This window comes from Hipposideros armiger, unplaced genomic scaffold, assembly GCF_001890085.2.
Source record: "Hipposideros armiger isolate ML-2016 unplaced genomic scaffold, ASM189008v1 scaffold_110, whole genome shotgun sequence".
NCBI classification, from domain to species: Eukaryota; Metazoa; Chordata; class Mammalia; order Chiroptera; family Hipposideridae; genus Hipposideros; species Hipposideros armiger.
The window spans coordinates 1,823,639-1,839,555 of NW_017731460.1; the positions used below are offsets into that span (position 1 = coordinate 1,823,639).

The window sequence follows — 15,917 nt, forward strand, 5'->3', positions numbered from 1 at the left end:
TAGATTAATCTTCTAAATTTCCTACATATTTTTAACTGCCTACTTCATTCATGTAACCCTGTCATAAATTTTTAGTTTCTTTATATGTGCTTAATGTTATTCTAACAGGTTTAGTTTTAGAGTACTTTATCATAGGCCTACTTTTAATAGCCTAAGAAATGACCAGAAAGTTAGGTATTTTTATTCCTGCTGAAACTTTATTTAAAATGTCACAGTGAATAATGTGAAAGGATTTTTATCTGCTCCCGTGAGCCCAAAGCCCTTGAAATAAAAATATTATTTCTCTGGCTGTAGAGACAGAAGCAGATTTCTCTTTTGTTGTTGTTGGTTTTCCCCTTCCATCTAGAATTAATATTAGCTTAGCTAGTGGAGTGCTGAGGATTTGTAGCCCAAGGCAACTGCTGCATCTCATGCAAACTTTTTCTGACGAGAGCTGAAGTTTAAAAATGCATAACTCTAGATTTCCAGAGAATTATGCTTGGCTTTAATGACTCTGAGTGAAGATTCATACCTAACTAGGAATTCAAAAATTATATCCAAAATTTGGGGTAAAATCTTTGTCATTTATTACATTTTTTTTTTCATTCCCAAATAGGCTGAGTGCCTTGGATATTGTGCCCACTATGTACTTTGAACACAGAGGATTTGGGAAAGCTCTTTGTCTTATCTGACACATAGATAATGTATACTCATTTATTGTATTAAAGATCCTTTTATCCTTCATAAAACTTGACTCATAAAACTCTACAGCAGAGCACTTTAAAATGTATGTACATCAGGTACATTTTACTCAAATTGACTACTGGCATTTCAATGAAAATAGTTGACCCTATCGTTTATTTGTTGAGTATATGTATATATGATGGTACTAACTGGAAAATGGTATTTTCATTTTGGATTTACAAAACAAGAAGCATTGTGCAAAAAGTCCTGTGAAAGAAATATTCAAGTGTTTGGTTATAAACATCATGTAGAACACTTGGGAATAAATACAGTTGTGATTTACCACTTATAAAAATGTTTTTGAAAGCACTTACCCAAACCGAAGCAATGTGTCTAGTGTTGTGATGTATAGTTAATTAGAGAAGCAGCATCAAGGCTAATCGCTTTTTAGAACTACTTGAAACACTCAAAGGGGATTATTATTTGGCTGCCGAGGGCCATGTGTTTCCTTACTCTTGAAACTTGAACAGCTTGTCAACTGCCTATAAATAATCTTAGACATTTTTTGATGGAGCAAATTTGAATATGTAGCTAATTTACATTATTAATTCCTAGAAACTGGTATTTTCTTCATTTTGTGAAGAGGTGTATCCTTCCTGATAATAAGGGGCTGGTGCAAAGATTTTGATGCACTGAAAACACATATACCCCATACACATGTATACATACACACACTCACTGCCCCCCCCCAAAATTGCCTTCAGAATGTTATATTCTGTAACTCTGTTAATAAAATCAATTTACAACAAAATATTAAAAGGGAAACTCACTGATGATTTTTCCATTACCTTAAATCTTCCAAATAATAATGATGATGATGATGATGATGATGATAAACCCTTTAGCAGGTTTTTTAGTAGGGCCTTATAAGTATGGGAAGACAAGAAGTGTTCTCTGATACTATTGATAACCTACTCACTGACGTTTAGTTTCAGTTAGACTTTCTAATGAAACACATTAAAAGAGCTACAGAAAACTTGACTTTGATTTATATTCTTTTAAATAAAAAGGGTTTCTTAAAAGGCTTGCAACATGTTATCTGTTAACATGAATTTTAAAAGAACGATTATGAATGCATAACAAAATAGCCAAACAAAACATTGCTTTGAATTGCTGCACAAATAACTCTGATTATAACTGTTATGACCTAGAAAAGAATCATAAAAACATTTTTCTTTTTGGCAAGATATGAGTTGCTGTAGAATTATACTAGTTCTTTGGTCCCACTTTCCAAATAAATAAATATATAATGCAATGTAAACTTAGAATCTTTTATTTATTCATGAGGTGGAATTTAATACTATTATGATTTCTAGATTTTATGAGTCATATGTTATGCAGTGTTTTGCACTAACTTAGTTGGGTAGCAACCACACTTCACAAATCATAGTTTCATTCTTTACTGTCTCACTTGGGGTGTACATACTAATCCCTCTCACTGAAAAGCGCATTCATTTCCGAAATGATAAAGTAATGGAAAGTGAGGCAATTGTGTTAATGTCAAATGATTAGAAGAAGCACCAGAAGTAATGGGTGGGGGTAAGGGGGGGGGAGTGGAGAAAGAAAGGCCATTTCAAAACATGATTGTGTTTTAAGCCCATGCATATGGCCACAATTACAGTCACAACATAATTTGGCAACGGTAGCAGAATTAGATTTAAACAAATTGATGTTACACTGCAGTAATTCAGAATGAGCTTGTTGCATTTATAAACCATAACAAGAAGCAGAGTGAATTAATAAACCCTTCTTGTCACTAAAAATAAAAAAGGGAATAATTGCTGAGATAGAGTTAACTTAACAGATGACTATAGTCAGCATCCTTTCAGCCTAGATACAGGAAAGTGAAGGTCACCCCATCTCAGATGACAAAGAGGGAACATTTTGTTGGTAAACAAATTAATCTTTTGAAAGGTCGCCATTTGTTTAAGTTTTTATCCAGTTCTTGTCATCTGGAATCAGAGATTGACTGTCATTTCACGAGGCAGGGGTGCAGTGGAAGCAGACAAAGCTGCTTCTGTATCTATCAGCACTCCTTGACAAAACTCAGTGCCTGATTGGGATGCTATGGGCTACTGGTTTACAGCTGTCTCCGGACAAGAATGGAGGCCCACCCCTGAATTCCAATAAGATGGGTCTGCGTATTCCGCCTGCTGTAAGCTGGCCTTCTGCCCACAAGTAAAATGTATTGTAGTTCAAGCCAGCAATTATCTCTTTTACTTCCTTCTGTGCTGCTTCTGTTCCCTTTTTCCAAAAACAGATGTGGGTATTCACTCAAGTTCTGCATCTATTCTTTCTCACACCTGCCAGGCCAGAATTTTGACAGAGGTAGAGTTTAAGGGAGCCAGCAGACAATGATCAGATGTAATTTCTTTGAGAAAAGCTTAAAAAGAAAAGGTTGATTTTTTTTCCCCCCAGGAAATGTGGAGTCAGCATCTTGGTCCCCCTCCCTTTTCCCAGGAGCATGTGGTAAATTAAATTAGTTGAACAAAAGGAAATAGCTTTAAAGACATTTAGAAATGCCATATCCTATTTATGATACACGGTCATTACCCAAGGACTGCGATGGCACACACAACACCCTTAGGTCTGTCATGGAAAGAGATCTTTCTCTTCAGGTTGCTTAGGAAGACTCTTCAAGGGAACAATGACATTTCATGTTCTTGATTAACAGCCTATAAAATGTATTCCTTCACGATGGTAATGGTGGTGGTGGCAGAAGTGGTGGCGTATTGCCTTTGAGGGTTGTTGCTTTTTAGAATTTTAGTTCTGCATTTGGAGTGCTGGGAAAGTTGAAGAAAGTGATGTAACAATTGTCATTGGCTGGTATCTGGTTCTCTCACTAAAGCCCATGACTCTGGGAGGGGCCAGAGGCAATTAGAGGGTCTACTCTCATCAGATAATGTTCATAGAAAACCTGGCTGGAATGAGTTCTCTGGGTTCTTGAGAGTGCTGTGTATCTTGAGTTTCCGTGCGAAGATCCCGCGTGCCTTCCCAAACCAACCCTGTGCTGAACTCCAAGCATTTTTTGGCTCTAAGCATAGTCATTCAGGGTCAGCCTGTCTGGTGTGAATGGGGGCTCTAGATGGGGGCTCTCCCAGAAACAGCTTCCATCTCCTCATGTGTAAAAGGTCCATAGTAAAATGGTATCATAGAGTCGTACTGAGCTTTAAATGAGATATTTCAAAGCACTCCAAAGGTCCTGGTACAAGTAAATGCTCTGAAAGTATTAGTTATGACTATTGGCAATTTTCACATATTGCATTGTGCCACGTTTTATACAGTCATCTAAAACTTACATTATTGGAGGAGTTGGGGGAGAGAATCAGAATATTACTGAGGTCCCCTTCCAGGGAGTCTACTTACTATTTCCTATGATGATGCCATTTTCCCTACACAGATATGAGGACAGGGACCTTGTTGTCTATTTTTTAAATCTTCTACTGCACCAAGCAGTGTTTTGCACATAATAGGAACTCCGGAGAGGACTGATTTGTCTCCTCATCTGTCCAGCATCTGCAGCGAAGCTATGTAACCTGATGCGGAGTCTAGAAGTGAAGGAATGATTCTTCTGGCCCCTGGTAGCCTGGTGGCACAGGGTACCCTCCCACTGGGCCATCTGATAGAGTTTACCTAGTGCAACACCCTTGCTCCTGGGCTATTGTAACAGCCGTGCCACTAACGAGCTGTTTCCAGGGGCAAGTGACTCTACCTTGTGCATTCTCATTTCTCTGCTTTATAAAACAGGGGGGCTAGATGGGTGGTGGGCTGGTGTGGTGGGAAGGGTTTGGAGTCGAGTGGATCAGAGTTTGGGTCCTAGCTGCCATTTTCCAGGTGTGTAACCCCAGGTAAGCAAATTTGCATTTTGGTTCCTCAGCTTCCTTTTATGTAAAGCCAGGACAATGGTGCCTACTAGGCAAGGGTGTTATGTGGCTTATAGATAATATATGAACATTGCTAGCACATAATAGGCACATAATCAGGGTCCTGCCTTTCTGAAAAAAATGAATTTGTATTAAAAGTCTTCTACTTCCTTCTGCCTTCTTCTAAAACCTGTGCATTCATAGAAGGATCTGGTTTGGCTCCTTTCACACCCCAGTATAATGAGCGATAAGGCTGAATGCTCTGGTATTCAAATTGGTACAAAGAATTCCAATGAGTTCCAGGGAGGCTGTAAGCATTTAATTCATATTTCATTTTTATGATAAATATTTAAAATGTTTTAAAGTGTAATAAAGAACAATACATGCATACTTAAATTAGATACCAAATTTTAATGCATTAGATAACATCAGTGTGTTAATTTGTGCTGTCAGGTTAACTCTGGGAGCACAGGGGCACGTGTGTGTGCATGCGTGCTTGTGTGTGCGTGCACATGTATATTTGAATTTTTTATAAAGGTGGGTTTTATTAGATAAGGTGCATATTTGTACTAGTCATATTTTGAAATTTATATCTACTCATGTAAACTCCTGTAATAATCATACAAATAAATAAGTAAAGATCAAATGAGCTAATACATGTCAAGGTCTGAAAGCAGTGCCTAGCCCCTATTAAGCATTTAATAAACATTAACTGGTATTAGTATTATAACACATGTTGCTATCCATTAAAAGCCAGGCAAGTGCTCTGGTGCACAAATTTGGCACAGCATAATAGTCAACTGTCCAATATAATAGCACATGTTACATCATGATAATATAGCATTATAGATTGTGTCATTGCTTATTTTTAAGTTTGGGTTGGTTCTTACCTGATTTGAAATGTGCCGTACAATCTTTACTTGGCATTGCAGGGTTGCAATGTTACTTTATTTGGCATCGCAGGACTGCAGATAAAAAGATCAGCAGTAAAGCATCATCTTAAAATTTGGACTCGACATACAAAACAAAATTAAATTGTTTTGAAACTGGGTGAACATCTGAAAGAGAAGGGTACTTGCTGAGACACATGAAAAGACATTTAAATGGGACATGATGGGACATCTTAAAATGTTATAAGACACATTTGAGAAGTACTTTTGATCATTCAACCCTTCCATGATAATAGCATTTATTAAGTGTGCCAGAGACTCTGCTAAGTGCTTCGTGTACACGATGTCATTTTTAACCCTTACACATATAAAATAGATGCAATTTTTATAACCATTTCACACTTGAGGAAACTGAGGCTGCAATTTAGCTATTTGCCTAAGGTTATGAAGTAAGTGGAGCGTCAGGATTCAAATTATTTACAAAATCTATTTGTCAAATCTCCCCAAATTGAGTACTTAACAACTACTCCTTAATTATTAAGGAAAATGAGCAGTTGTTAGATACTGTTAATGATTCTATTTTGAAACAAAAAATTCTTGCTCTTCCTTAAAGCTTCTGAATTATTTTAATTGAAGAAAATCATGAGATTTTAAGTACCATAACAAATTGTTAGCTATTTGAAATTTCTTATCTATTTACATGAGGATTTTCTCCACCTTGTGCAGGCAAAATAAAATGCAGAAATAAACTGTACGCTGCAATGGGTGTAAGATTGCAGTTATTACCTGTAATTCTTGATTTCACAATTTGCCTTCATCAAAAGAGCCTCATTATTTCTAGTGTTGATTTACATGTATGTATAAATATATGTAACTAATATATATACTTGTTATATGTAATTCAACATATAAAATGATACCAAATTCTTATAAAACTTGGATTTACTTACATTTGAGCATTCTATTTAAGGTTGCATTTTAAAAATAGATTCTACTGCTGAAAATAAATTTAAAAAATCTTTGGCGTTAGAGTATTACCTTTCCCATGGGCTTTTGCTTTTTAACAAGAGTAAATCCTCTATTTAATTAAACCAAAGGAGTTAGACTCTATTAAGGGATTTCAAGCATGAGTGGACAGGGAGAAGAGGGATTTGGGAGATGAAGGAAGAGCGACTTGGCATTGCCCTGAAATCATCCCAGGCCAGTGGCCACCTGCTGCTAGCCCTGCGTCCGGGGGCGATCCGGTGCCTTCGCTCTATGTGACTTGAGCTTCGGACTTGAGTTTGGTATTTGTTTGACTTCATATTAAGTAAGAGGTTATGTTTCTAAACTCATCATTCAATTTTGATGAGCGAAAAATTAGGCAGATGGAGGAGACTGAGTCAGCTCTATGACAGGTTTAAATCACAAGGGGTCCAGGGATAGAACTGTATTTCAATATAATTGGTGTTATAATTATAACACCAATTATATAACGTTTTTATAAATGCACAAAATAATATTTTTTTGTGCATTTATAAAAATGTTATTCTGAGAAGGCACCATAAACTTCACTGGACTGCCAAAGGGGTCCGTGGCCACCCAATAGTTAGAACTCCCTCTGACAGATCTCCTTAACATTCACACACATGTCCAGTGTGGGGCAAAGTATGTGGCAGAAAAGAGAAGTAACTTAAAAACTCTACATTCCTTATGGAGGAGAGATCCACTCCTCGTAGTTGATGGTGCAGGAAACCTACTAAAAAGTGGATATATCTAGACTGCCACTCTAGATTTTCATAAGAATTGTATCTTCATGAGTAAAAATATATAACTTCATGCTTTCATAGGACTACTGATGCTTTTCTGTTGCAAGGAGGAAAATGGAACAGCTACAAAAGTGGTAATGCTTGCAATATTATAGTAAGCGCTCTGTTTAAAATGAAGCAAAAGAGAAATACTATATATAGCAAGTAGCACAATAGCATTAGCCACAAGAGAAATGGGTCTAATAGAAATGTTTTTTATCATGGCCCAGGTTAATTTTCTACAGAGAGGTACTTGAGATGAATAAATACTATTGCTGTGTTCTCCAATATTCTAACCCATTGTACCTTAAACTGTACTTGAATTCAAGTATGCATTCCTAGCCTTTTAAAACACTTTGATAGAAGTAAGTACCCATAGACTAGAGTGATTCACCCTATACTTTAAAAGCATAGCCTCTGAATCAGAATGTGTAATGTAAGCCTAGTAGATATTTATTTGGAGGAGATCTGTCTCATTAGGCCTACTACAAAGGACACTCACCTGCAGCTTACATCTGTTTCTTTGATAACACTCATTAGACTACACTCCTGTTTGGGGCCTTGGTCTTGTAGATCAACTTCATTCAACATGTTGCATTGTTCCTGTCCTTATTTTTCTTATTTAACACTCAGAGCTGGGGACAGGAGTGGGGGAACACATCTCCTTGTCACTACTCTGTACTTCCTACATAAGTAATTGTACTACCCAGGGGAGGGGAGAAACCCTGGCTGGAAGGAACAGGATACATCAGGAGGAGAATGAGAAAAAGATACGAAAAGATGTGAGAAGGAACCAGTCCATATGAAAAGTGTTCTTGGGGGATTTCTTGGCAAGATACCCCGCTTCCCTTATCTCCCTGTGTTTCCTAAGCCACTGGAGCCACACAGAGCAAAAGAATTCTTCTTTCCCCATGCCTGGCTGGTTATGAGGCCCAGACATGTCTGTTGGTTATGGTTCAGTTTTACAGTGAGCCCTCCCTTAACGTCATCGATAGCTTCCGTGACTTGAAGTGAAACAACGCGTAACAAAACCAATTTTACCATGGTCTAATTGATGTAAAGAAGAGTAAGTTCCTATGGCATCTCATCAATGTTACAACAAAACAACGCTGAACAAAACATTATTCAAGAACCTGCTGTACTAACAGGTCACATAGGCTTACCTGGGGACATAACCACTTGGTTTAAGATGTTCCTAAGAAAACTCTTTTATGAATTTCAAAATACCCTTTTCTATTTCTAGGTTAAAAGGGTAAAATCTGTAGAAGTTTATCAGGAGAAGTTGTAAAGTGAAAAAACAGGCACTCTCACCCAAGCGAGGTAGCTGACCACCAAGAAAATATTACCCTGACATCCTCTCTTCCACCCATTTAAAGATATAATTGATACCTAATATCGGATTATTTTATATAATGGTAATTTAGGGGGAAAGGAGATGGGCTCTTTCAGCAAAGGATTTTCAAAACCACAGCCGTCTCATTATGGAATTATCATTTAATCTAAATTGAAGTCCCAGGGGAAGTACCTGTTACCATCTTCCCACAGCTTTGGTTTTATTATTCCATTTACCTATAATTTTAAGTGGAGGACCTACACTTTCATAGAAGGGAAGATAATTCCCCCCACAACCTCCATTTTCTCATTTTGAACACCTGCAGGACACCTAGCAGTGCCTCTGCTCGGTGCTGCATTTTAAACTGTTACTTGCACAGGAGGCTGCATTTCAGGTAATAGCACTTGTGAGTGCTTCTCTGTGTTGGGCATAGTGTTAAGTACATTACACACAGATTATCTCATGCGATCCTCACAGTAATCCTACAAGTTAAGTACTATTACTACTTTCATTTTATATTTTGGGAAACTGAGGAAAAAGTGGTTAAATAACTTGCCCAAAGTCACGCAGCCAAAGTTCAAAGGGTCATAATTCAAGCTCATCCAGTCTCCCTTCCACACTGGCATTCTTAATTCTTAGTCTGTACAACCTCCGGGGAGCTCTGAGGATGGTGATTTGACATGCATCCTAGGGATAGATCTGGGACGCAGCCAAAAATTACTTCTCAATGACCAAGGAATTTGTGGAGAAATTTCTCTGCCTTGGTCTGGGAATAGAAGCAAAAGATCAAACTACTTAGTAAGAGGCTACGTTAACTCAAGATTAGAACAAGAGGAGCTGGTGCTTTCTCCCCCAGCTTTATTGAGATTTGATTGACGTATAGTATTGTGTACATTTAAGGTGTACAATGTGATGATTAGATATACATGTATATTGTGAAATGATTAGCACAATAAGATTAGTTAACACCTCCATCACCTCACATAATTACCTTTGAGTGTGTGTAGTGAGAACATTTAAGATCTACTCTCTAGAACTGGTACTTTTAAGATGAAAACTTCCCCCCAGCTAGACTGTAAACCCCTTTAAGGGCAGGGACCATATCTCCAACATCAAGCATAGTGTCCAATCTGGTCAGAATCCAATATAAATTTTCTATGGATTGTTGTGTATGAAGTTAATGGCTTTGAATAACAACTTGTTAAAGACCTGTGTAATTGAGTTAGGTTGTGTCAAGTTAAGTAATGAAATACCATGTACCTCATTTGACTACATTTGTAGAGAACTCTTTTGGGCCATAAAAATGTCTTCCCACATCTCTTTAAGGAGAATTAATTTTCCTTTCCCTAGATCATCGTTGCATGCTTTTAAAGCTTGTACATGCTATGCCTTGAATTTACTGAGCGATGTCAAAGAACAGTTGAATAAGTAAAAAGATATATTCCTGAAAATGAAAAATGATTATAATAAGAATGCCAGTTCTTTCCAAATTAATCTTTCCATCTAATGCAATTCCAATAAAAATTCTTATGGGTTTTATTTGGTTTGCATGGAGTATTAATTCTTTTCAACTTGACAGAGTTCGTCATCTTGAAAAATAAGTGGGCAAAGACTTTATTTTTTTTCATGAAGAAGACAAATGACGGTGAACTTTTCATACTAGTTATTAAAACTATGCTATAATTATAATGATTATAATAGCATCCTATGGGTAGATAAAGAAACAGATCCATGGAATAAAAAAGTGAGCACAGGTATTGACCTTAGAATAAAAGATAACTTAGAATGTCGTAAAGATGACAGTATAAGTCAGTGGGATACAGGGAGAGCTTGTTAGATAAATGGTGCTGAGTCATTTGGCTAATGATTTGGGGGAAAAGCATTAAGGTAAATTCTAACCTTACATCCTATACCAAAGAAAACTCCAGATGGATTAAAGTAAAATGTTTAAAAAGAAAAGAAATAAGCAAACCATAAAAAGAGAACTGTTTTTCAAGTTAGTCAAAGGAAGATTCTTTAAACACCATAACCTCATACAATAGTAACAATCCTCATTACAAGAAAAGTCGGCGAGTAAGTTTATATTGGGCTCCAAACCTGGATCTGTCGCTAAGTTCTATGTGATTTTGGGGCAAATCAATTATACTTCTTGGGCATTAGTTTGTTCATTTGTAAATTTAAGGCATTGGATCAAATCATGTCTAAGATCTCTTACAGTTCTGACAACCCATAATTCTGATTCTGATAAAATCTGTTTCCTTTTGCTTCCTTCCTTTCCCACCTATGACCACAACATATGACACGTGAAACAAAAAAGCAGACCAGGTGAAACTGTTTTCTCTTCTGACTGTGGAAATAAAATTCACAGAAGGTATTAATGTTTTTCATTTTCCATGTATGCATTTAGCAAAGCATTCTATAAGACCCTGTCTTAGTGACTTTTATGTGTTATCACTTTTAACACTCAGAGTATGTCAGAGAGATTATTACTACCATTTTACAACCAAGAAAGTCAGGAGTATAGAGATTAAGACATATGACCAAGTCATATAATTAATATGTGGCTCACTAAGAATTTGGACCTATCGTTTCTTATGCCAGTCTGATTCAGAGTCTAGGAAAATTATTCCAAGAGAAATTGTGCAAAAAGGACAAACTCGTGTACACACACACACACACATACATGCACATACAGTATTGAGTATTAAGATGAGCTAATTAATATTCCTCACAAATCAGTTTCTTTACTAAATGAATAATGTCCTATTTTTTACATGCACTTAATCTGTATTTAGGGGTTAATTCCTTCACTGACTTAAGCAGCACTACCTGAACTAGAAGCGCTCCTCGCCTCCTTTCAGGTTTGCTTAGGCATCTCTTCTGCAGACTTTACTGATACAGCATAGAAATTATGTCAAAGCCCAATGGAGTCATTGAAGTAAAAGTCTCAATACTGCTCAGGAAGGGATGCCAAATTAAATAAAAAGAGCCCCAGCAGTTCTGCAGCTGCGTGCCAACCCAACTGCTGGTATGAGGTAAATGAGGACCAAACTTCATTTCACTTGTGACCCTAGCCGGTATTTAAACAAAAATGCCTAGAGACAGGCACACTGTTCTTTAATAAGGGCATAAACAGCAATAGCAAGAATAATTATAATAAATGATAAACCCATTCACAAAGTCTTTCTTAGACCTTAACTGAAAGACTACCATCTAAACTCATTTCCTCTCATGGGGTCTCTCGTGAAGGTTGAGATAGTAGATTCTGTCTGAGCATCAATTTTTAATTTATAGCCCTAAGTTTACATAAGAAGATTATATAGAAGGCAGAGGTACTTCAGTTGCTTTCTTTTCTGTATCTTGTGACAATGTTTGAGTGGTGGTGTGGTATAATATTTACCAATGTGCAAAAATCACAAGTTTAAGCAACTCGGTCATTTTTTCCTTTATGATATGTAGTAATAGATATATAGATGAAATGCCAGCATTTTATTATTCTCTGATTACTTTTTCAGATTTTAAAATTTATATTAGAATGCTACAAATTAATGCTATTAAACATATAGAGAAAAATAGCAACAAGAAATAGATTTCTATTTTTTCTATTAGTCAGCCTAACAAACCAAAAAATCCTGAGTCCAGTGTGTTTTAAGCTCCTTTAAAGAAAAGTTTTATCTAAAATCAAGTTATCACCTCTCTTTTAACTTTGCAGAGTGGTCTAATATTAACAAATTACAGCAATTATAGTTGTTAGTTATGTTTTAATCCTTTGATCAGTTTTTTTCCAAAATGCATTCCAAAGAATAATGGTTCCTTGGAATGTTCACAGGTATTCCATGAAAAGAAAGTTTTGTGGGCCCATAAAACTGGGAAACATGCAGTTAAAGTGAGTCAGACTAATTTTTATACCATTAGGCCACGTGGAGTCACTAACACACTGATGTACATAATGAATCTTTAAGAGGAGGGCAGCCAATGCAGTCAGCCATGTTTCCCAAACTTCAGCAGCACCCTTTTCTGTGGAGTAGCTCATAGAACTATCTCCAGAGGAACACATGTTGGGGAATGTTGCTTAAGTGCTGGACTTTATTTAACGACCTTTAATGGACAAAGCCTTTAGAAGATATTACATATTTTCCTTTTTTAATCACATTTTACTGGCATTTAATATTTTCTTGGGGGCTTTGGTGCATCATAACAAACTCCACTTTTAAAAAGTGTGATGTGCTTGTACAGAGCCTGTGAGATGTGCAGATGCTCACACCTCAGATTTCTACGCATTCAGAATAATATTTCTTCTTGGGTCTCCTCCATGGTCATCTCTATTCACCACATTCTTTGAGTCTATTCACAACCCCTCGGTCACTTCAGCTACTAACTGCCCTTTTTATGCCCCTAAGACCCATTCCAGTTCTTAGAACCATGACTCTGTGTGCCTTTTCTCTTCCTTTCCCCTCCTCCTCTCCCCTCCCCACCTCCCTTCCCGTCCCTTCCCTTCTCTTCTCTTCTCTCTACTCCTCTCTCTCTCTCTCTCTCTCTCTCCCCACTTTATTTCTGATGTGGGTAATTTATGCTTTCTCTTTTTCATGATCACTCTTGCTGAGGTTTACCAATTTTATTAATCTTTTCTAAGAGTCATTTTGGCTTTGTTAATTTTCCCTATTATTTGTTTTCTATTTCATTGATTTTCCTCCTTTTATCCTCTTCCTTCTACTTATTTTGAGTTTATTTTGCTCTTCTTTTTAAAAGCTGTTTATGATAGAATCTTAGATCATTGACTTTAGACCTTTCTTCTTTTCTAATATGAGCATTTAGACTGGGAAATTTCCCTCTAAGCAATGTTTTAGCTGCGTTATCCAGCTGCATTTTCATTATCATTCACTTCAAAATCCCCCTAGTGATTTTTTGCTTTGACTAGTGAGTTATTTAGAAGTGTGTTGTGCAATTTCCAAATATTTGGGGGTAGTTTTACTTTCCTCATTCTTATTGAATTCTAATTTAATTCCATTAGGTTCAGAGAACATACTCTGTAAAATTTAAAACATTTGAAGTTGATTGACACTTATTTTATGGTCCAGAATATAATTTAATTTGGCAAATGTTCCATGTGTATTTGAAAAAAATGTATATCCTACAGTTGTTGGTTTTGGTTCGATAAATATCAATTAGGTCAAAGTGGCTGGCGGTGATGTTCAGATCTTCTGTATCCTTACTGATTTTAAAAATCTACTTGTTCTACAGATTACTGAGGGCGGGGGAATTTTAAAATCTTCAACTCTGATTGAAGATTTGTCTATTTCTTCCTTTAGTTCTGATAATTTTTGCTTCATGAATTTTGGAGTACTATTATCAGAGACATATGTTTATGATTTTTATATTTTCTTGACTAATTAACCCTTTTATCCCTCTTTCTCTTTGATAATACTCCTTGTCTTAAAGTCTACTTTTTCTGACATTAATGTAGCTACTCCTTCTTTCTTTTCCTTACTATTGACATGGCAATCAAACTTTCTTTTTGTTGGCTTTTCCAGCTGTGTATTTAAAATTATAATTCATCTCCTATAGATAGCATATAATTTTATTTTGTTTTTAAAATTCAGTCTGATAACCCCTGCTTTTTAGAGTGTTTAGTTCATTTCCATTTAATGTAATTATTGACACATTGTCTGCTGGTGACACATTGTCTTCTTTTGTCAAAACAAAAACAGTCCTTAGAATCTGGAGTTGCCAGAGTTTTTGTTGTTGCTGCTGCTGTTGTTATTTAGTGCTTTAAAGTTCCATTGTTTCTGATGAGACGTTAGCCATCATTTGGATGATTGATTCCTGTATAGAATGTGTCCTTTTTTTTTTTCTGGCTGCTTTCAAGTTTTTCACTTATCTTTGGCCTCCATGGGTTTGATTATGTTGTGTCCATGAGTGGTTTTCTTTGTGTTTATCCTGTGTGGGATTCATTGAGCTTCTAAGTTTATGTTTTCCAGATAATTTAGGAGCATTGTAGCCATTATTTTTTTTTAATGTTTTCCTCCACATTTCTCTGTCACTGTTTCTGGGACTTCAATTACATATAAATTATACAACATGATATTGTTCCATCGGTCACTGAGAATCTATTGTTTTAAAAATATTTTTTCTTTCTGTTCTTCATATTAGATAATATCTATTGATCTCTCTTCAAATTCACTACCCTTTTTTTCTGCCCACTCCAATCTGCTTTCAAGACTATCCAATGAACTTTTCATTTCAGGTATCTTATTTTTCAGTTCCAGAATTTCCTCTTTTTTTTAATACTTTTCATTTCTCTAGCAAAATTTTCCACCTGTTAATTCATTATGATCATATTTTCCTTAAGGCCTTTAAAATATGTATAACAGCTTTAAAGTCTTTAGCTGCTAATTCTACCCTCTGGATCATCTTGATATCTGTTTCTTTATTTTTTAAAAACTACTTTATTAAGGTATGATTGACAAACAAAAAGCTGTACATATTTAATGTGTACAACTTAATGAGTTTAGAGATAAGTAAGTATACACCCATGAAACCATCACCAGAATTTATGCCATAAGCCTGTTTATCACCTCCAGGGGCTGTTTCTATTAAGGACTATTTCTCTTGTGTGGATATTTTCCCATTTCTTTGTATGTATAGTTAACCTTTTATTGCTAGGGACTTCATACATGATGTGTTATAGAGACTCTGAATTCTGTTACTTTGTTCCCTAATGTGTTGATTCTTGTTCAAGTAGGCAATTAATTTGGCTAGACCCAAATTACAAACTCTATCCTCGGTGGGTAGCTGCTGAAATCCCTGCTCAGTTTTTTCAAATTGTTAACTGTTGCATTTTTGCTGGGCTCCTTAGAATTTGTCCCATACACGTGTAGCTCAAAGGTCAGCCAAGGATTTGTATGACATTTATTTGCACACTTTGGATCCCTGTCTTGCAGCTTCCTCCTTTCTGGGATTCCCATTCATTTGTAGCTTTTATGACAGCCATAAACTCCATTCTCTTACTTCTCTAGTCAGTAAGACAGTGCCTTTCTTTTTGAATTATAGCCACACTGCATCTCATGAACTGAGAAGTATTTCCAGAGCAGAAGTCACACACACACACATCTCAGCTATTGCAATTCCCATCTTTCATGATCAACTCCCCTCTAGCTTCTGCCTGTTTTCAATTTATCTTAGCACCTTCAACTAGTTATTTATTTATTTATTTATTTATTTTAGCTGAGCCATCCAGCCACCTGTTGGCAGCTCACGGCTGCTCAGCTCGGGCTGACTCGAACCGCTGTTGCTCAGAGCTCAAACTCTTGAGCGAGCTCTT

The 15,917-nt window shown here is 36.4% G+C and overlaps 1 protein-coding gene and 1 long non-coding RNA gene across 3 annotated transcripts in view; one reads left to right on the forward strand and one right to left on the reverse strand.

Moving 5' to 3' along the window:
- The window catches only part of LOC109385245 (IQ domain-containing protein H-like), a 32,740-nt gene extending 30,756 nt beyond the window's left edge, over nucleotides 1-1,984 (forward strand). Inside the window, exon 6 of the mRNA XM_019647302.1 lies at nucleotides 1,581-1,984. Within this exon, the coding sequence (XP_019502847.1) occupies nucleotides 1,581-1,583 (3 nt within the window). The 3' untranslated portion in view covers nucleotides 1,584-1,984. The remainder of the gene's footprint in view (nucleotides 1-1,580) is intronic.
- Nucleotides 1-15,917, reverse strand: part of LOC109385246 (uncharacterized) — a 45,013-nt gene that overhangs the window by 1,501 nt on the left and 27,595 nt on the right. For both annotated transcript variants that reach the window (XR_002124582.1, XR_002124581.1), the window contains one exon: nucleotides 5,477-5,551. This is a non-coding gene — a long non-coding RNA (uncharacterized LOC109385246). The remainder of the gene's footprint in view (nucleotides 1-5,476; nucleotides 5,552-15,917) is intronic.